This window comes from Pyrus communis, chromosome 2 (genome assembly GCF_963583255.1).
Source record: "Pyrus communis chromosome 2, drPyrComm1.1, whole genome shotgun sequence".
NCBI classification, from domain to species: domain Eukaryota; kingdom Viridiplantae; phylum Streptophyta; class Magnoliopsida; order Rosales; family Rosaceae; genus Pyrus; species Pyrus communis.
In genome coordinates, this window is record NC_084804.1 from 18,704,067 (window position 1) to 18,726,822 (window position 22,756).

A 22,756-nucleotide genomic window follows, 5' to 3' on the forward strand; every position below is an offset into this window, starting at 1 on the left:
CTCACCTCAGGCTCGTGTGAAGAAACAGAGCTGGAGGACGCCGCCGCAGTTCGAGGTGGAGCTGGACGGGTTCAACTGCTCTAAGACTCTCGTGTCTCGTTTAGTACAGCAAGTTAAGGTAGGTGGAAAAAGGATAAGAATGGCGACGGAGGCGAGAGAAGGGAGTCGGCAGCGAGATGAGGATAGGACGGAGGCGAGACCGTTTGTGTCGTGTGTCACTGAGAGAAACGATCGGCTTCATCACCAGCTCGGGCCTCATCACCCATCGACGCCACTGCTACTTCTCTCTTCGCCGTCCCGCACGCCGCTCTCATACCTGCAAAACACACAAAACCCGAACAAAATCATATGTTTCTTAGATCTGAAATTGAAGAAACTTGGCTATGAATTTGTAGAAACTAACTTGAGGATCGGAAAGATGATGGGAAGAGGATTATGAAGGTATAATTTGACGGTCTGTGGTGACAAGTGGAAGGCGGCGTTGTTGCCTGAAATATATGGACAGGAAGGATACGGGAAGGAGAGTGAAGGGGAAGGAAGAGACAGGATGAAGGGATGAGAGAGAAGACTAATAACCTTTTTTCATCGTCAAGTTTTTCATATTTTTTTCATTGTTATTTTGCACAATTATTTTTATACGTGCCGTTTGAAATCTAAAAAGTATATAGGGCAAATAATTCGAAATGTACATTTGAGGGTGGTATTCTTATTTTATTTAAAACAAAGGGCACGAAAATATTATTGTGTCAATTTGAAATTAATAAACAATCTTATTAGTGTGGAATAGGAAAAAATAAATATGTAAGAGGGCACAAAAACCATACTTTTTATTTAAATATATTAAATTAGAGGGCACGAAAACTGCTATCGTGTCTTTGTAAATTAATATTAAATTTTCATTTCTGATATTAAAAGGACACATGAAAATTAGATGGACATTTGGGCACAATAGTCTCGATTTTCGTGCCCAATAATGTGTTTGTGTCAACTTTTTTTACATTTGGGCACAATACTTGGTGCCCTTTATAAAATGTGCACTGTTCCACCCTTTTTGTGTTCAAAGGGACACAAACTCCTCATCCGTGTCCTCAATTTTGTATCCATTGCCCATTTTTCTTGTAGTGCTACTTCATTTCAAAGGAGTATAGCCCATTTTTCTTGTAGTGCTACTTCATTTCAAAGGAGTATAAATAGCACCTCATTCTTTTCTTCATGAGGACAAGCAAACTCCAACCTCTGTAATAATCATGCACTTTGTTGGGTGACGGATAGTACGTGATCATGTGATATGTAGAATATATGTATATACTTCCTCAATGCGCACACATATAAAGTACTTTGCACATGATATGGATTTCACCATTACATTTATGAATAGCTGCAGAAACAATTACTGATGGTAGTAACGGAGACCTTGCTATAAATCAATATCACCGCTATAAGGTCTAGAACCTCATAACTTTGTCTCTTGACTCTTTATACTTGAAGGGCACATGTTAACATATTAAATTGGAGCCTTTCTATAAAAAAAAAAAAAAAGAAGACAATATATATATATATATATATATATATATATGTGTGTGTATGTATATATATATATATATATATATATAATGAGATCCTCAATATTTAATTTTAAACTTTTGTCATTCTAGGAAGATGTGGGGATTATGAAGGATATGGAGTTGGATGCTTACAGATTCTCTAATTCATGATCTAGATTATTACCAAGTAAGTTGTTCCACATCCTCATATTTCGTTGGGACCAATTAGGCCTGACAATTTCTGACACGATCCGATAACCCGACACGACACGACATGAAATTAACAGGTGTTCGGGTCGACACGATAACAAATCGGGTCGTTATCGGGTAACCCGATAAGCACCTGTTAGGATAACGAGTTGTTTCGGGTATACACGTGGGTAACACGATACATGATAAGCAGAATATTAATTTAATAATTTTATAACCCTACAAAAATACTATAATAATTATATATATTAATTTAAAAATTTTATACCCCTAAAATCTATAATAAATAAATAAATAAATATATTAAATTAACTATAATAATTATAATAATTATATATACTATAGTAATTATACCCCCAAAATATTAACTATAGTAATTATATATATATATATATATATATTAAATTTTAAAATAAATTTTATACCCCTAAAAACTATAATAATTAATATGCATCATGCCGCCTTTTGAAGAAAAAAGGAGGGAAAAATGAAAATTATAAGAAAAGCTGAAAAGGAAACAAAAACGAGAGGGAAAGATGGGACCTAGTGGTATTTTCAATTTTGCTTGCGACTAGTAGGGTGGGTTTTTCCACCGTGGTCTCTCAAGTGTGCACTTGTTATTGTTAGGATAACATCTGTGTTCCTAACACGTGTACGTCATTTACCTCTCTCTCTCCTTTTTTTCTTGAGAAAATTTTCATTGTAACGGGAACACAAATAGTACACCATGTGTTTTAATAAAAGTGGTGAGAATTTTTATTTTTTTAAGTTATTAACTTTTTATCACACATATCCCACTATTTTTATAATGACCCGTGATGTACTACTCCGTGTACCGGTCAATTATACATACAAAATAAATAGATTTAAATCTACTTAATAAATATATATATATATATTTATATACACACACAAGATTGAACTTGATAGGATACGCATTCTACGAAACTAGTTTCAATGATCCAACCGTCAAACATGTTTATATATACTTCGAGATCGCATACGCCAAAAATTGAAAACAAACAACCATTCTGAGATCAAGTAACGAGACAAAACTTTTCGATGGTTATAAAAAAAATCACAATTTAACGGTTATTTTAACTCCGATTTTGATGATTTTTTACAAGTACAGTCCTTGGCCCTATATGAATACAATGATCTTCAATTTAAAATATTTACACTAGTGGATACCACAACATCTTATGTTATACTTAATGAAAGTATAAATAAACTTTTAAGTGTTAGTGAATCTATTGTTTTGATGGGATACGCATTCTACGAAACTAGTTTCAATGATCCGACCGTCAAACATGTTTGTATATACTTCGAGATCGCATACACCAAAAATTGCAAAAAATAAACATTCTAAGATCAAGTAACGGGACAAAACTTTTCGACAGTTATAAAAAGAAAAATCACGATTTAACGGTTATTTTAACTCTGATTTTGATGATTTTTTACAGTTACACTCCTTAACCCTATATGAATACAATGAATGAACTCGATCTTCAATTTAACATATTTACACTAGTGAATACCACAAAATCTTATGTTATACTTAATGAAAGTATAAACAAACTCTTAAGTGTTAGTGAATCAATTGTTTTGATGGGATACACATTCTACGAAACTAGTTTCAACGATCCAGCTGTCAAACATGTTTGTATATACTTCGAGATCTCATATGCCAAAAATTACAAAAAAGAAACATTCAGAGATCAAGTAACGGGACAAAACTTTTCGACGATTATCAATGAAAAATCACAATTTAATGGTTATTTTAACTCCGATTTTGATGATTTTTTACAGCTACACTCCTTGACCCTATAGGAATACATTGAATCAACTCGATCTTCAATTTAAAATATTTACACTAGTGGATACCACAAAATCTTATGTTATACTTAATGAAAGTATGAATAAACTCTTAAGTGTTAGTGAATCTATTATTTTGATGGGATACGCATTCTACGAAACTTATTTCAACGATCCAATCGTCAAACATGTTTGTATATACTTCGAGATCGCATACACCAAAAATTGCAAAAAACAAACGTTCTGAGATGAAGTAACGAGAGAAAACTTTTCGACGGTTATCAACAAAAAATCACGATTTAACTGTTATTTTAACTCCGATTTTGATGATTTTTTTACAGGTACACTCCTTGACCCTATGCGAATACAATGAATGAACTCAATCTTCAATTTAAAATATTTATACTAGTGGATACCACAAAATCTTATGTTATACTTAATGAAAGTATGAATAAACTCTAAGCGTTAGTGAATCTATCGTTTTGATGGGATACGCATTCTATGAAATTAATTTCAATGATCCAACCATCAAACATGTTTGTATATACTTCGAAATCAAATATGCCAAAAATTGCAAAAAACAAACATTCAGAGATCAAGTAACGGGAAAAATGTTTTCGACTGTTATCATTGAAAAATCATGATTTAACAGTTATTTTAACTCCGATTTTGATGATTTTTTACAACCACACGCCTTGACCCTATATGAATACAATAAATGAACTCGATCTTCAATTTAAAATATTTACACTAGTGGATACTACTAAATCTTATGTTATACTTAATAAAAGTATGAATAAACTGTGAAGTGTTAGGAAATCTATCGTTTTGATGGGATACACATCCTACGAAATTAATTTTGATGATCTAACCGTCAAAATTGTTTGTATATGCTTCAAGATCACAAACACTAAAAATCACAAAAAACAAAAATTCAGAGATCAAGTAAAGGGACAAAACTTTTCGATGGTTATCAATGAAAAATCACGATTTAACGGTTATTTTAACTCCGATTTTGATGATTTTTTACAGCTACACTCCTTGACCCTATATGAATACAATGAATGAACTCGATCTTCAATTAAAATATTTACACTAGTGGATACTGCAAAATCTTATGTTATACTTAATGAAAGTATAAATAAACTCTACAGTGTTAGTGAATCTATTGTTTTGATGGGATACACATTCTACGAAACTAGTTTCAATGATCCAACCGTCAAACATGTTTGTATATACTTCAAGATCGCATACGCCAAAAATTGCAAAAAACAAACATTTAGAGATCAAGTAACGGGACAAAACTTTTCGACGGTTATCAACGAAAAATCACGATTTAACGGTTATTTTAACTCTAATTTTGATGACTTTTTACAGCTACACTCCTTGACCCTATATGAATACAATGAATGAATTCGATCTTCAATTTAAAATATTTACCCTAGTGGATACCAAAAAATCTTATGTTATACTTAATAAAAGTATAAAGAAACTCTAAATGTTAGTGAATCTATCATTTTGATGGGATACACATTCTACGAAAATAATTTTAACGATCCAACCATCAAACTTGTTTGTATATGCTTCAAGATCGCACATGCCAAAAATCGCAAAAAATAAACGTTCAGAGATCAAGTAACGAGACAAAACTTTCAACGGTTATCAACAAAAAATCATGATTTAACGGTTATTTTAACTCCTATTTTGATGAGTTTTTACAGGTACACTCTTTGACCCTATATGAATACAATGAATGAATTCGATCTTCAATTTAAAATATTTACACTAGTGGATACGACAAAATCTTATGTCATGATGATCGATGAAAATTGAGGATTTTGTAAAAGGAATAATATGCAAGCTTTGAGTTCCATTGGCAAGGTTTAAACTTTTGAGAAAGGCTTCACAACCTTGAAAACAAAAACTCTTTCATTTTGCATATTCTTGCACATTTAATATTTTGTAATAGACTAGTAGTGTATGGATGTTTATTTATTAGGCTCTTATTTTCAAGTATAGAAGTAGTACTTAAACGACAAATTTGTTTTAATGTTTTGAAGTAATATTTATGTGGCAATGTGTGGTATGTGAAAATTTAAGAAAATAATACATTTTTCTTAACGGGTCATAGCGGATCATAATGAATCGGGTCACTTTACCCAACGGGTAAAGTGACCCGACCTGTTAAGGACCCGTTAAGATAACGGGTGTGACACGACACAAGCCGTTAAGATAACAGGTGTTACACGAACACGACAGACACGACTCGTTTGCCAGGCCTAGGACCAATGTCAATATTGTGCATAAGAATTATTTTTCCTACAAGAAACTTATTCTCTTTATATACTTTTAACTAAAGTAATGTGAATGATTAAGTGGTGGCGTTAACATGAAAGGAATTGATTATTACAACAATCTCATCAATGAACTCCTACACAATGGTTAATCATCCTCCCTAAAACAATTATTACATGATTTTTTAGAACATCATTCAATCAAACTTTTAATTTGATTTTACTGATCATGTATTAGAGGTTTAAAGCCATTTGCAACACTCTTTCATTGGGATGTTCCCCAAGCTTTAGAAGATGAATATGGTGGTTTCTTAAACCCTCGTATTGTGTAAGTGAACAAAATTTATTTTCTCATTGATAATTTGATAAAATACATACTCATATACATAACATAAATTTGTATCTACATCGATCATTTTAAAGACTATGTAGAACTTTGTTATAAAGAATTTAGTGATCGAGTCAAGCACTGGTTCACGGTAAATGAGCGACATAATTTTAGTAATACGGGTTATGCTCTTGGGAGTTATGTATCGGGACACTACTCTTCTTGGCAAAACCTAAACTGCACCAGTGGAGATTCAGCCATTGAACCATACTTGGTGGCACACCACCTTCTTCTTGCTCATGGAGCAGCTGTAGAATTGTACAAGAATAGATATCAGGTTCAATAACTGTTTTTTTTTTTTTGGGGGTCAGATTATTGGCTCCTAATTGAGAATTCTATATGAATCATTATTATTGAGTTGTAATACAAGAAGGAATACTCTCGGTAGTAAGATAATCTAAAGGTTGTATCTTTTTCTATAACTCCTATTTATTCAACCAAAATTCATATTTTTGCGTAGGCATCTCAGAAAGGCTTGATAGGAATAACATTGGTGTCACACTGGTTTGAGCCTGCTTCGGAGTCAAAGCAAGACAAAGATGCTGCCTTACGATCTTTGGATTTTATGTTTGGATGGCAAGTGTCTTATTAAATTATATATAAACCCAATTACATGTTTACTTATGACTTGTAACATTGACACAACCTAGCTAGCAATACTCTTTGTATATAATGCTATAATTAGGCTTATATTTGGAATTTTCATGTTTGGTAGGTTTTTGGACCCATTAACAACTGGTGACTATCCACACACCATGCGATCAATTGTTGGAAAAAGATTGCCAAAGTTCACAAAAGAACAATCCAAGTTGCTAAACAGATCCCTTGATTTTCTTGGAATAAATTATTATATTGCTAGATACGCAACTAGTACACCTAAGAACAATTCACAACCGGCAAGCTACGTAACAGATCCTCAAGCTGATCTTACGAGTGAGTGCCAAAGGAAACTTACTTTGAATACCTTAAGTTCTTTGTTCTTCTTGACCAAGTTTAACTTCTGAATTATATTAATTATATTCTAATATTTACACCAATTGTATTCTAAGGTTTGTAAATATTGTGTCAGCTGAGCTTAATGGAGTACTTATCGGTCCACAGGTATACATCAAATTTATCATTTTCGGCTATTTGCATTTGGAGGATTAGTTTTTTTCCCCAACATTTACGTATTATCTTGAAGTGGTGTTGCAGGTTGCTTCAGATTGGTTATATGTATATCCAAAAGGAATTCACGATCTTGTGCTCTACACAAAGGAAAAATATAATGATCCACTCATTTATATTACTGAGAATGGTATGTAATACATACTTGTAAGCCTTGATTATTTGCAAAAGTTTCACATATTTATAATGGTGTAAAATGAAACTACACGTTTTTTTATATTTTTAGAGGGAAAAAATAAATTTAATTTTTTGTGCAATAATATGTACGTAGGTGTATCAGAGTTGAATAATCCAAAACTATCACTTGACGAGGCTCTTCATGATACCAGTAGAATTGACTACCATTACCGTCACCTGTGTTACCTTCAAGCGGCGATCAAGTAAGTAGTTATTAACAAATTAATTAAGGCTATATGCTGCCTAAGCTTCTTAAGTTATGGTTATTTAATCATTATATTGACCTAATCCATTTGAACATTTGTGTATGGGCTTTTGGATACATCGTCCGATTTGGATTAAACTACGTGGATTATAATGATGGGTTGAAAGGACACCCAAAATTCTCTGCCCATTGGTTCAAAAATTTGCTTAAGAATAATTGAAGAAATTAAAAGAAAGTTATTGTTCATTATAAACATTTAAGTGGATAATTTTGCTGTTTGTGTATTTGTATTTAATTCCTTCTGCATTTGTGTTTCCTTTCAATAATGTAAGTATTCTTTGAGATTCAATAATTTAATAAAAAGCTATAAGAGCTGTGAATGCTACAGTAAAACTTCTCCCTATAAAGGAATAACTTATTTATAGGGGTAAATTACACTTTAACAACATCTTCGCAACATTTCACTTTCATACCTTACCTACTATTTTATTTCAATATAGTACTTTCGTTGCGTTGTCCATCCATTGATCCGTTAAGAGCTGATGTGGCTACCACAGTTGTACCACATGGCTGCCAAATTTGTGCCACGTGGCAAAAAAAATAATTTTTTATTCATTTAAAAAGAATTAATTAAAGAAAAGTTATAAAAAAGTTAAAAAAAAAAAAAAAAAAAAAACCCATAACCCATGTTCTTCCCCAAGACCCTCTTCCCTGCAACCTAAACCCTTCATCCCACCTACCCCTACCTTCCCTGGAACACCCCCACCCCACCCTATCCCGTCTCACCCCATCCCACACCCACCTTCCCTGCAAACACCCCCACCCCACCCTATCCGCAACTCCCCTTCAACCCCCCCACCCCACCCCACCCCACCCCTACCTCCCCCGCAACCACCCACCCCACCCAAACCCGTCTTTTTCTCCTTGTCTCCGTAGGGGCACCTTTGTGTGTCTTCTGCAACTCTCGTTTCCAAAATACCCAGCTGGGTTTTTTAAGGGTTTTCGGTGGGGTATATTGCGGTGGAACAGGGTGGGGAGTTGCGGGGGAGGCGGCGATTGGATGAGGTAGGGATGGGGTGGGGTGGGGGGGGGGTTGCGGAGGAGGTGGGGGTGGGGTGGGGTAGGGGTTTGGGGTTGCAGGGAATGGGGGGTCTCGGGGAAGAAGATGGGTTATGGGTTTATTTTTTTTTTAATAAATTTTCTTTAATTAATTATTTTTAAATGAATAAAAAAAATTTACTATGTGGCACAAATTTGGTAGCCACGTGGCACAACTGTGGCAGCCACGTCAGCTCTTAACGAATCAATAGATGAAAAATGTAACGAAGGTACTATATTGAAATAAAATAGTAGATGAGGTATGAAAGTGAAATGTTTTGAAGATGTGGTATGCGATTGTAATACACCCTCAACTTGAGGTGGTAAAATGTAATTTACCCTATTTATAGTCATAAACAGTTATGGTCCCTGTTTGGGTTCAACTATAAATACCACATTGTAATAAGTTATCATTTTTATTGGTCCTGTTGTAAAGAAACTCGCCTCGATATGGTAGCAATTGTTAATAAGTACAATAATAAGCAAGGCCACAAATAAAAGTTTAAGATGGACTAAACTATTTCTCTACTGTTGTTTGGGAAGATCTTTTTTTTTTTTTTTTTGGAGTTGATACTGCAACTTGGAGCTTACGGGTATGTATGTAAAACCTTGTCAATATCTTCTTGTTGAAGTCAAAATATTTCCAGCTCCTCATGATTATCTCTTTCCCCTTCTTGCCCAATTGTATTGGTGATTATTTTTTCAATTAAAGCAAACTCAACTTTTTGCACAACCTAACTCAAATGTTTTCAATTAGCTGACTTTGCATATGACCTTGCGTGACATGACAAATTTGATAGAAGAAAAGAAAAAGTATAAGCTTGAATTGGTCGAAGATTGGATTGTATGTATTTGCCAAATTTACTTAGAAAGAAGAATTAAAGAGTTTTAAAACTTTTGCTATATACTACAAACATCTATTTTTTATTCTTAGTTAGACATAAAGATGCTATTAGATTTTAATATATTCCACCTGTTTAACACAGTTTCAAAACTCACAGCAGCTGCAGGCTCAAATGCTTGTAAGAAACTATTTACAAATGTTGATGGACAAAATCAATGAGACTTTGGAACGATGTAAAGTGTCAAGTTTGTAACCTTTGCAAGGTTGCTCTGGTCACCAAGTGAGGATAATATGTAAAGAGATATAGGTAGGGAAGCAACAAAAGATGTACGTGGTTCACCTTAAATTGGGTTATATCCACGAGGGTTGAGGAGTCCTCATTAATAGTGAAGATGTTACACAAGACATAAGTTTAAGCATAATCATCATTAGTGAGTTCTAATCACAAGTTTAAGCACAATAATGATATTAGGAATTAATTGTACGCGAACGGTCCCCTTGTATAGTTGATGAGAGCCTTCGGCTCCCGTCCGTGATTGATGTGGGACTCTAGGAGTTTTATTTTTATGTTGATCTATGTTGTGTTGTGATTGGTCTCTTGATTGGTGAGAAACTCGTGTGCTTCGGCAAGGGTACCTCCACATGAACTCTTTAGTGCGTCCTTGAAGGTATAAAGTTGACCGGTGCTTAGTAGTTTTGGGGGTGGTGAAGTATGAAACAAAGAATGCTCCCCCTAGTTCCCGAGTGAGGAAAGCTTCTTGGTTAGGGACTTGCAAAACCCAAGTTGCTGAGTACTCACGAAACTTTCGAGTACTAAAGTGCATTACCATATAATGGGTGTCCCCCAAATCTCCAATCAAGGAGGATTACCGAAGGAGGTGTCTTTTGTTTCCCGAGTCATTGAAGAAAAAAGACTTTAAAAAAATTTTCCTCTTTTTTTTTGGATGTAGGCCAAGTACATATCTATTTTTTTTTCTTAAGCCCAAATCCTTTTTTTTTTTAATTTTTTTTTTGTTGAGAAAAGAAAATCTGGTTGAAGTTTTTTCATTTGTGTATATAACTTGAGAGGTTGAAGTTTTTCCCTTTGGGCACGTAGCTTGAGTGGATGAAGCTTTTTCCTTTGGGCACATAGCTTAAGTGCTTGAAACTTTTTCCTTTGGGCACACAACTTGAGTGCTTGAAACTTTTTCCTTTAGGCACATCACTTGAGTGGTTAAAACTTTTTTCTGTGGACACTTAGCTTGAAAGGTAGAAGTTTTTTCAAATTTCAACCACTCCATATGTTATAAAATAATTAATTAATTGCTTAATTAATAATCAATAATTATTTAAACTACTATTAATTTTTAATTAATGTCGAATTTTTATTTTTAGCCTCCTTCCCCCCCCCCCCCCCCCTCTCTTTTTTTTGAACTAGAGACAACAAAATGTAGGAGTGACGACATAAATAGATTTGCTTCCACGTGTGTGAGGCAAACCAGATGTTGTAGTAATTGAAGGTTCGGAGGAAACATATAAATTGATTTTACTTCACACGGTCTTGATCAAGAGTGTGAAAGCAATTTTTTTGTTGGGTTATTCTTGCATTGTTGAAGAGTTACATAATTGGCACAATATGATTTTCCTTGGACACTATTGTGCATTATCCACCGAAGTTTTGATTTACCATCATTGGTAAGTAAAGCTAAGATATAATACTTGCATGTTGTCAATGTGGCTGTCTAGTTTATCGAACCTTGCGACTTCGAAGTTCTTCTAAATGTTGGAGTAGAAAATGCCTGAGGCTTTTAGAAAACCTAGAAATGAGTTTCCTTCAAACTATATCCATAGGAACCCAACTAATTTATCGAAGCTACAATGTTTGACCTTCTGGTGCAGTTGAAGGAGATGTTAATAGCGTTTCATACTGCATGGTGCAAATTAAGCCATTGAAGAGTTGAAGCCTATGTGTTGCTTAAAGCATTTTGGAAGCTATATAAATTTATTGACCTCCCAATAGTGGCCTTCAGAACCCACATTGGGGTTGTAGTGTTTGCATTATTGAAGAGAGAAATATTTGAAGTACATGTAAGAGGACTGAAGAGTTTTCCAAGTGACCACTTCACATTTTGATGTCGAATAGTCTTGTAAAAGTTTAGCCTTTGTATACGATATGTAGCTTTCTAGGTTAATAAAGCTTCAGACTTGTCAAAGTATTACACATGCACAGAAGCCTTTGTTGGGATATTAAAGTGTCGCTACTGTTGAACGATAAATTTAAATATTAAAGTACAGTAGTACCCTTCCTCACCTGGTTAGTGATACAAGGTGAGTCCCTTCATTAGCTGGTTAGTGAAAAGAGTGGAGTACTCGTTGTACTTTCCATCACCTAGTTAGTGGACGAAGGTGAGTTCCTTCATTACCTAGTTGGTGGAAAGGGTAGTAATTTGCGAAAAGAAAGAAATTATTTATTAGAGTATGACTTGTACCTTTCATCACCTGGTTGCTGATACGAAGGTGAGTTCCTGCATGACCAAGTGGGTGAGAATAATAACGAGTTAGCGAGGCACATTGTAACACATGCCAAAGGGAAAAAGTGTATGTTGACACCTACTGTGAAGGCCCTGAGTGCTATTTTATAATCTACCACATCGTAAAAAGAATACTTGTGGTTGAAGCTACGGGCATATTCATGCAATGACTAGTTTGACTTCTGACGAATGGTGTACAAATCTTCAGCGAAGTGTAAGCAATTAGCCTAGAAGATGCGTTGCACCACAAAAAGTCTCTTAAGCGTAGTGTAATAATCTATTGTATCAGGTTGAAGACGACAATACCAAAATAGAGGTTCCACTAATAGAATGAAAGGGAAAATGAGACATCGTTCTTCATTATTATGCCTTGGTGGATTCAAAGAGATGGATATGCTCGATTGGATCTTCCTTCCCAATTTACGATAGCAAACCAAGCTTCTATTTTATTTCTCCTTGTAAAGGTGTGCCAAAAATCATTCTTGCTAGAGGGCCTGGCCTCGGCTGATTCTAATCAGGTACCTTGGCATGAGGTTTAGCCTTTAGTCTGTTCACTTCCTTGAGAAGTTGTAGGATATGGCGGTCTTGAGTGGAGTCAGGCACTATTGGAACCCTCATTCGTAAGTTTTGATCATTTATTAGAAGTTGGGAAGTTTAGTCAAGAGTATATAGCTTTTTTTTTTTTTTTATTCACCACACTGGCTTCCGGGAAATGCATGTTGGAAGTCCCTTGAGTCTCAAACGCATTCATGTTCTTCTCGTTTCTTCCTTAGGTTAGTAGTTGACCTTGGTTGTGGTAAGTGAATGATTCCTTTGATGTCCCTTGGGTCAATGATCCTTGAGTATATGTGGATAGGTTTTTCTCGACGATGCCTCAAGAGGTCTTGAAAGTCGCGATAACCAGCTTTTGATCATTCCATTCCTTTTACAAGGAGATGTCTTCTTCCACTTATCTTGCTTCAGTTTGAAGCAGCTAGGTTGAGGGAAGTCTCGTGTTGATCAACATCTTGGGTATAAGGCCGCTTGTCATTAAAAATGCCAGTGTTAAAGACATGTGAAACTTTGCATTGGTGGGTACCTATGTGTTGATCCGCAGTCACAAGGGTGATGACTCTTGAGATTGAGTCTGTATAGCCTCGCAAAACATCTCGAAGACCTTCTCATACTGTTCTTGAAGGATCTTATTCCTTATAGCCATTTTTTTATTTTATTCTGAGTTCGAACCTCTTCGACTTTAGTTTGAAGAGCAAGCTTGATCTTTTCATTCATTCGCTGCCTCACGCTAAACATGCAAGGGGTGTTTTTCTGCATGTTGTAGCTGCCTTCGCTCCCCATGTTGGAGAGGGATACCTTATTAAATGAAAGTGCATGCATGATAGAAACCAGTCTGACAAAGCTGGTGAGAGTAGGAATTAATGTCGTTTCCACAAACGACGCCAAATGTTGATACACAAAATCAATTAAACTTTGGAACAACGTAAAGTGACAAGTTTGTGACATTCGCAAGGTTGCTTCGATCACCTAGTGAGGATACTATGTAAAGAGATAGAGGTAAGGAAGCTAACACTAGAAGTATGTGGTTCAACCTAAGTTAGGTTACGTCCACGAGGGTAGATGAGTTCTTATTAATAGTGAAGAGTTTACACAATAGATAGGTTTAAGCATAATCATTATTAGTGAGTTCTAAAGACGAGTTTAAGTACAATAATGGCATTAGAAATTAATTGTAGGAGAACGGCCTCCTTTTATAGATAAGGAAAGTCTTCAGATCCTGTCCACGTTTGATCTAGGACTCTAGGAGCTTTATTTTGATGTTGACATGTGTCGTGTTGTGATTAATCTCTTGATTGGGGAGGAACTCGTGGGCTTCAGCAGGGGTGCCCCCACATGAGCTCTTCAGTGGGCCCTTGAAGGTACAGAGTTGACCTGGGATTGGAAGTTTTGGGAGTGATGAAGTACGGTAGAAACTACAAATATCAAATTTTCCTAAAGCTCTTAAATGTAAATTTTATCTATTTAGACGTGATTACTTTGCCAAATCCCCATTGTGCTCATTTACTTTTGTAAATCTCGTTCTTCACTTCAAATCCATACATTATGAGCCAAAACTGACAAGAGCATAGCTACGTTAACTCGAACAATTTAAACAGTCCAAAACAAAAACTTTGGGGAATATGACAATGATAAATAACCTATTAACCTATAAAATAACAATTCTTCTGTCATTTTTCTTAATTCAATGTCGGTCCCTTCTTTAATTTTATTGCTCACTTAATTTTAAGTTATATTAGTTATAACACAAGAGTGGTCCTTGTGGTTGGGGTTAACTGTAACACGCAACTGTGAAAAATTTAAAGCCCTTGGCTCGAGGACGGGGTTATCCTATAAAAAGATCCACTTGTCATATAACTATTGTATTGAAAGATATATCTTTCGATGAAGAGGAAGAAATGGATAAAAGGAATTCTATTAATTAGAGCTGAGGAATATTTAGAGGAAGAATATTTTATATTTAAAAAAAATACAGATACGCTATATTTTGTTATGCTTAAAAAAAATCGAATGAGCAAAAAAAAATACAAACAGATGTCACGTTTCACGATATATATAGTAGTGGGGGATTATGGGACAAAAAATAATTCCATTTGGCATGGTGCTAGAACCTTGTTTTGAGATGTTTTTGCTGGTATTGATCCAGATTTAGATGCTCAAGTGGAATTTGGAACATTCCAAAAACTTTGAGATCCAACTACAAGAAGACAAGTAGTTTGATGCAATATGCTTTATTACTTGTTACTTTTCATTTTTATTTTCTTTTTGTGATTTTTAGATGGGTTACCAGATAAATCTTGATTTGAATCACTGCCTTTTCTTTGACTCTTGTTCTTTATTTATCCGGGAGACGATTCCAAATAAACAGGTATGGAAGCTATACTTGTAAACCACAATCGAATCTATGGAAGCATTGGTTTATACATTCATTTTAGTCTCAACTCTGGGAATAATTTTTTTCGCTATGTTTTTTCGAGAACCACCTAAAGTTCCAACTAAAAAGGTGAAATGATTTCTCATTATCTCAATTGAAGTATGGATCCTCCCTTTGTTCCTCGAATGGATCTCTTAGTTGTTGAGAGGGTTGCCCAAAAGTAGTATATAAGGCATACCATTTTTTGGCTGATAAAGGGATCAAATGGTATAATTCTTTTGTAGGTAGATTGGAGGAATAGAAACATGACTATTGCTTTCCAATTGGCCGTTTTTGCATTAATTGCTACCTCATTAGTCTTACTGATTAGTGTACCTGTTGTATTTGCTTCTCCTGAGGGTTGGTCGGGTAACAAAAATGTTCTACTTTCCGGCACATCATTATGGATATGATTAGTCTTTTTGGTGGGTATCCTTAATTCTCTGATCCCCTGAACCTATTCATTCTATATCCAAAAATGAAGTGCCCCTCCTAATTCCTTCAGGTTGTGAGACACATTAAAATTCAATGTAAGTCCCAAAATTTCAAATAAAGAAAAAAATTAGAAAAATTTGAAGGGGGGGGGTGGGTCAAACTTTTGTGTTTTTGAATTATAAAAATATATATAATTGAAAATTTTTAAATCAAATATTAAATCAAAATAAATAGATGTAAGCTAATAAAAAACAAGTCTCTTGAAACTGCTAATCAATTTCTTGTACTACCAGGAAGAAGCCACCCCAATGGGTATCCTTTCACAATATTTAGGAGCAGAATTGCCAATTTGAGAACCTAGCTATTTCAATGCCTTCTTAGTTAGCGTGGAAAGACAATTTCACAAAATCACTGGGTTTACGGATCCAATATTAAAACTCTAACAAGAAGAAAAATATCAAGGTTAAATTCTTCATCTTTATCGATTATGTACTTACGTAAAGAATTATGGTCATAAATTACTACTTTTTTGTTGGGTCAAATAATTTTCTATTGTTTGAATAAGTCTCTATAGCTAATCCTCCATATTCAACTTCAAAAGTTATGCCCTTCAGCAGTTGGACAGACATAATATAAACATGCAGATAAATGACTCTTTGTTTCCAAATGTAGAAAACATTTTGTTTTGCTGAAAAACTCAAGGGAAACTCAAGGATTGATCATTTCAAATTAAGATGAGATCGATCGAACTGTTGTGCACATTATCTTACTTTTCAACTCAAGGAATAATTTTTTTTTTTATAAATAATGTATTCTGTAGTATAAGTTATTAATTTCTTAATCTTAATTTGAATATCATAGGTGCAAATAACTATTCAAATTGAAGACTGTTTAGTTATCCAAATGTATCAATAAAATGAATAGTACGTTATAAATCTTTTACTTATTGTCTACACTGTCGATTGGGTTCATATATTTAAATGACTAAACGATCTCAGACTCAAATAATTCTTTTTGGTTGGATGATCTTGAAATAAAGATTAAGAAACTAAACGATCATAATGTAAAATTTGTAGAATATGTGCATTCCTCGTAGGTGGAACGCAAGGATTATCCATTCTTTTACTTACATACACAACTTTTGGGTACAAGAAACGTGCTTTCTTTTAAATTACAGACCATGACTTGGTATTTAAACTAGGACTTTCAAAGCCAATTTTGTTTACAAATTTTAACCCTTTACTATTCTCATTCTAGTACTAGCAAGAAGAATGTGTTACTACTATACTTTGAAGGGTGTCCAAACCTTCTTAAAAGCCACCCCAATGGTATCCCTTCTCAATCTTTAGGAGCAAAATAGCCAACTTGAGAACCTAGTTATTTCCAAAACCACTGGGTCTACAAATTCAATATTAAAACTCTCACAAGAAGAAAAAGATCAAGACTAAGTTCTTCATCTTTATCGGTTCTATACTTACGTAAAGAATTTTGTTCATAAATTTCTACTCTTTTGTTCGGTCAAATAATTATCTACTGTTTGAACAATTCTCTGTAGCTAATCTACCATATTCAACTTTAAAAGTTATGCCTTCAACAGTTGGACAGACATAATATAAAATGAAGATAAATGACTCTTTGTTTCCTAATGCAGTTAACGTTTTCTTTTGCTCGAAAACTCAATGTTAACTCAAGGTTTGATCATTTCAAATTAAGATGAGATTGATCGAACAATTGTGTACATTATCTTACATTTCAACTCAAGGAATAATTTTTTTGGTATAAATAACGTATTTTTATATATATAGTATAAGTTATTAATTTTTTAATCTTAATTTGAATATCATATATACAAATAACTATTCAAATTGAAGACAGTTTAGTTATCCAAATATATCAATAAAATGAATAATTCATTATAAATCTTTTACTTAGTATTAATACTGTTGATTGGGTTCATATATTTAAATGACTAAACGATCTCATATTCAAGTAATTTTTTTTGTTTCGATGATCTTCAAATAAATATTAAGAAACTGAATCATAACGATATAAAATTTGTAGAATATGTGTATTCCTCATTGGTGGAACGCAAGGATTGTCCATTCTTTTACTATGTACGCACGCAACTTTTGGGCACCTGAAATGTGCTTTATTTTGAACTACGGACCATGACTTGGTCTTTCAACTAGGACTTTCCAAGCCAATTTTGTTGACAAATTCTAACCCTTTACAATTCTCATGAGCTAGTACGTAGACACCATATCCCTTCCTCCCTTTATCTATATAAACCCCATGCAATCTTCCAGGAGGAGATAACTTAATTATCTCGATCGATATCAAAACTCCCAAGTTATGGCAATGAAATACTCACGATCTTTGCTCTTTGGTGTGCTGCTACTCTTTGGCTTTGCATTGACAAATAGCAAAGGAACTAATACGGATCCACCTGTTCTATGCGAATTTGTCAATCGCAGCAGTTTTGAACCAGGGTTCATATTTGGCTCAGGTTCTGCATCTTACCAGGTTAGTATATATATGTAATATATATATATATATATATATATATATATCTTCTGGATTATTTACAATATTTTTGGTGTATTTTATACATGCAGTTAGCATCCATGCATGAATTATAATGTTGACATCTTCCGTGCGTGTGTAGTAGTACTCTTACGTATATGCATGTGTGTATATTTCAGTACGAAGGTGCAGTAAAAGAAGATGGAAGAGGACCAAGCATATGGGATACCTACACCCACAAACATCCAGGTCTGTGATTCAATCAATTGGTAATTAATATGAAAACTTTAGCTACTTCATTTCAAAGGAGTATAAATAGCACCTCATTCTTTTCTTCGTGAGGACAAGTAAACTCCAACCTCTCTAATAACCATGCACTTTATTGTGAGACCAATTGTACGTGGTCATGTGATATGTACAATATACGTATATACTTCATCAATGTGCACGCATATAAAGTACTTTGCACATGATATGAATTTCACCATTATGTTTTTGAATAACTGCAGAAAAAATCGCTGATGGCGGTAACGGAGACGTTGCTATAGATCAATATCACCGCTATAAGGTCTAGAACCTCATAACTTTGTCTCTTAACCCTTTATACTTGAAGGGCACATGTTAACCTATTAAATTGGAGCCTTTATAAAAAAAAAAAAAAAAAAACAAAAAAAAAAGAAAAAAAAAAGGACAATGTTTAATGAGATCCTCAATATTTAATTTTAAACTTTTGTCATTCTAGGAAGATGTGGGGATTATGAAGGATATGGAGTTGGATGCTTACAGATTCTCTATTTCATGGTCCAGATTATTACCAAGTAAGTTGCTCCACATCCTCATATTTCGTTGGGACCAATGTCAATATTGTGCGTAAGAATTATTTTTCCTACAAGAAAATTATTCTTTTTATATACTTTTAACTAAAGTAATGTGATTGAGTTATCTACTGGGTAACCCTTTTTTTTTTTCTTGTTATTTTTGTTCTAATTAGATGGAACGTTAAGTGGTGGCATTAACATGAAAGGAATTGATTATTACAACAATCTCATCAATGAACTCCTACGCAATGGTTAATCATCCTACCTTAAACAATTATTACATGATTTTTTAGAACATCATTCTGTCAGACTTTTAATTTGATTTTACTGATCATGTATTACAGGTTTAAAGCCGTTTGTAACACTCTTTCATTGGGATGTTCCCCAAGCTTTAGAAGATGAATATGGTGGTTTCTTAAGCCCTCGTATTGTGTAAGTGAACAAAATTTATTTTCTCATTCATAATTTGATAAAATACATACTGATATACGTAACATAAATTTGTATCTATAGCGATCATTTTAAAGACTATGTAGAACTTTGTTATAAAGAATTTGGTGATCGAGTCAAGCACTGGTTCACGTTAAATGAGCCACATACTTTTTGTAATATGGGTTATGCTCTTGGGAGTTATGCACCGGGACGCTGCTCTTCTTGGCAAAACCTAAACTGCACCGGTGGAGATTCAGCCATTGAACCATACTTGGTGGCACACCACCTTCTTCTTGCTCATGGAGCTGCTGTAGAATTGTACAAGAACAAATATCAGGTTCAATAACTGTTTTTTTTTTTCTTTTTTTTTTCTTTTTTTGGGTCAGATTATTAACTCCTAATTGAGAATTCTATATTAATCCTTATTATTGAGTTGTAATACAAGAGGGAATACTCTCGGTAGTAAGATAATCTAAAGGTTGTATCTTTTTCTATAACTCCTATTTATTCAACCAAAATTCATATTTTTGCGTAGGCATCTCAGAAAGGCTTGATAGGAATAACATTGGTGTCACACTGGTTTGAGCCTGCTTCGGAGTCAAAGCAAGACAAAGATGCTGCCTTACGATCTTTGGATTTTATGTTTGGATGGCAAGTGTATTATTAAATTAATTATATATAAACCCAATTACATGTTTACTTATGACTTGTAACATTGACACTACCTAGCTAGCAGTACTCTTTGTATATAATGCTATAATTCGTCTTATATTTGGAATTTTCTTGTTTTGTAGGTTTTTGGACCCATTAACAACTGGTGACTATCCACACACCATGCGATCAATTGTTGGAAAAAGATTGCCAAAATTCACAAAAGAACAATCCAAGTTGCTAAACGGATCGCTTGATTTTCTTGGAATAAATTATTATACTGCTAGATACGCAACTAGTGCACCTAAGAACAATTCACAACCGCCAAGCTACGTAACAGATCCTCAAGCTGATCTTACGAGTGAGTGCCAGGGAAAACTTACTTTGAATAGCTTAAGTTCTTTGTTCTTCTTGACCAAGTTTAACTTCTGAATTATATTAATTATATTCTACTATTTACACCAATTGTATTCTAATGTTTGTAAATATTGTGTCAGCTGAGCTTAATGGAGTACTTATTGGTCCACAGGTATACATCAAATTTATCATTTTGAGCTATTTGCATTTGGAGGATTAGTTTTTTCCCCCAACATTTACGTATTATCTTGAAATGGTGTTGCAGGCTGCTTCAGATTGGTTATATGTATATCCAAAAGGAATTCACGATCTTGTGCTCTACACAAAGGAAAAATATAATGATCCACTCATTTATATTACTGAGAATGGTATGTAATACATACTTTTAAGTCTTGATTATTCGCAAAAGTTTCACATATTTATAATGGTGTAAAATGAAACTACACGTTTTTTAAATTTTTGAAGGAAAAAAATAAATTTATTTTTTTGTGCAACAATATGTACGTAGGTGTATCAGAGTTGAATAATCCAAAACTATCACTTGACGAGGTTCTTCATGATACCAGTAGAATTGACTACCATTACCGTCACCTGTGTTACCTTCAAGCGGCGATCAAGTAAGTAGTTATTAACAAATTAATTAAGGCTATATGCTGCCTAGCCTTCTTAAGTTATGGTTATTTGATCATTATATTGACCTAATCCATTTGACCATTTGTGTATGTGTGTGCAGAAATGGTGCGAAAGTGAAGGGATACTTTCCATGGACATTGTTGGACGACTTTGAATGGGCTTCTGGATACACAGTCCGATTTGGATTAAACTACGTGGATTATAATGATGGGTTGAAAAGACACCCAAAACTCTCAGCACACTGGTTCAAAAATTTGCTTAAGAAGAATTGAGCGAATTAAAAGAAAGTCATTGTTCATTATAAACATTTAAGTGGATAATTTTGCTGTTTATGTATTTGTATTTCAATTCTTTCCACATTTGTGTTTCCTTTCAATAATGTAAGTATTCTTTGAGATTCAATAATTCAATAAAAGGCTATAACAGCTGTGAATGCTACAGTAAAAGCTCTCCCTATAAAGGAATAACTTATTTATCGGGGTAAATTACACTTTACCACCTTAGGTTTGGGGTCTATTACAATCGCATACAACATCTTCACAGCATTTCACTTTCATACCTCACCTAGTATTTTATTTCAATATAGTACCTCCGTTACATTTTCCATCCATTGATCCGTTAAGAGTTGTCGTGGCTGCCACAGTTGTGCCACGTAGCTGCCAACTTTGTTCCACGTGGCAAAAAAATAATTTTTCATTCATTTAAAAAGAATTAATTAAAGAAAAGTTAAAAAAAAATTTAAAAAAAAAGAAAAAAAATCCCATAACCCATGTTCTTCCCCAAGACCCCTCTCTTCCTTGCAACCCCCAACCCCCCCCACCCTAACCCACCCCACCCCCACCTCCCCCGCAACCCCCCACTCCACCCCAAACCCCAAAAAACCCAATTGTTCAACTCAAAACCCCGAAATCAAAAGGGGGAATTGAATTCTTGAGGCGAAGTGAGGGAGTGAGGGTTTTGGGAAGGGCAAAATAAAGGGAATTCTAGAGGGAGAAAGAAGAGAGATAGAAAAGAGAGAGAGAGAGAGAGAGAGAAAAAAAAAAGAAAGAGAAGGGAAGTGGACTGAGAAGGAGAAAGTAGCTACAAGACCCCACCCGTCTTCTTCTCCTTGTCTCCGTAAGGGCACCTCTGTGTGTCTTCTGGAACTCTCGCTACCGTAAGGGCACCTCTGTGTGTCTCGGTGGGGTGGGTTGCAGTGGAACGGGGTGGGGGGTTGTGGATGAGCTGGCGATTGGATGAGGTAGGAATAGGGTGGGGTGGGGGGGTTGCGGAGGAGGTGGGGGTAGGGTGGGATAGGGGTTTTAGCTTGCAGGGAATTGGGTGTCTTGGGTAAAAAGATAGGTTATGGGTTTTTTTTTTTTAATAACTTTTTTTAATTAATTATTTTTAAAAGAATAAAAATAAATTTTCCATGTGGCACAAATTTGGTAGTCACGTGCCACAACTGTGGAAGCCACGTCAGCTCTTAACGAATCAATGGATGAAAAATGTAACGGAGGTACTATATTGAAATAAAATAGTAGGTGAGGTATGAAAGTGAAATGTTTTGAAGATGTGGTATGCGATTGTAATAGACCCCTAACCTGAGGTGGTAAAGTGTAATTTACTCTATTTATAGTCATAAACAGTTATGGTCCCAGTTTGGGTTCAACTATAAATACCACATTGTAATAAGTTATCATTTTTATTG

At 34.5% G+C, this 22,756-nt stretch overlaps 1 protein-coding gene and 1 pseudogene across 1 annotated transcript; both read left to right on the plus strand.

Moving 5' to 3' along the window:
• Positions 1-1,670: 1,670 nt before the first annotated feature.
• Positions 1,671-7,802, plus strand: LOC137725409 (beta-glucosidase 12-like; annotated as a pseudogene).
• Positions 7,803-17,997: 10,195 nt separating this feature from the next.
• Positions 17,998-21,479, plus strand: LOC137725408 (beta-glucosidase 12-like). Its single transcript, XM_068464074.1, has 13 exons — positions 17,998-18,175; positions 18,355-18,424; positions 18,685-18,743; positions 18,918-18,993; positions 19,167-19,244; positions 19,338-19,425; positions 19,507-19,762; positions 19,961-20,076; positions 20,220-20,437; positions 20,574-20,605; positions 20,699-20,801; positions 20,942-21,050; positions 21,167-21,479. Exons 1-13 carry the CDS (start codon positions 18,005-18,007, stop codon positions 21,336-21,338), a joined length of 1,548 nt encoding a protein of 515 aa, XP_068320175.1. The 5' UTR covers positions 17,998-18,004; the 3' UTR covers positions 21,339-21,479.
• Positions 21,480-22,756: the final 1,277 nt, after the last annotated feature.

What these genes read in the sequence shown, in the direction of transcription:
- LOC137725408 (XM_068464074.1), top strand. Translation starts at nt 18,005, where the DNA reads ATGGCAATGAAATACTCACGATCTTTGCTCTTTGGTGTGCTGCTACTC. An exon ending in CATTTATATTACTGAGAATG is followed by an intron (nt 20,802 to 20,941) that starts GTATGTAATACA and finishes ATATGTACGTAG; the next exon opens with GTGTATCAGAGTTGAATAAT. An exon ending in TACCTTCAAGCGGCGATCAA is followed by an intron (nt 21,051 to 21,166) that starts GTAAGTAGTTAT and finishes ATGTGTGTGCAG; the next exon opens with AAATGGTGCGAAAGTGAAGG.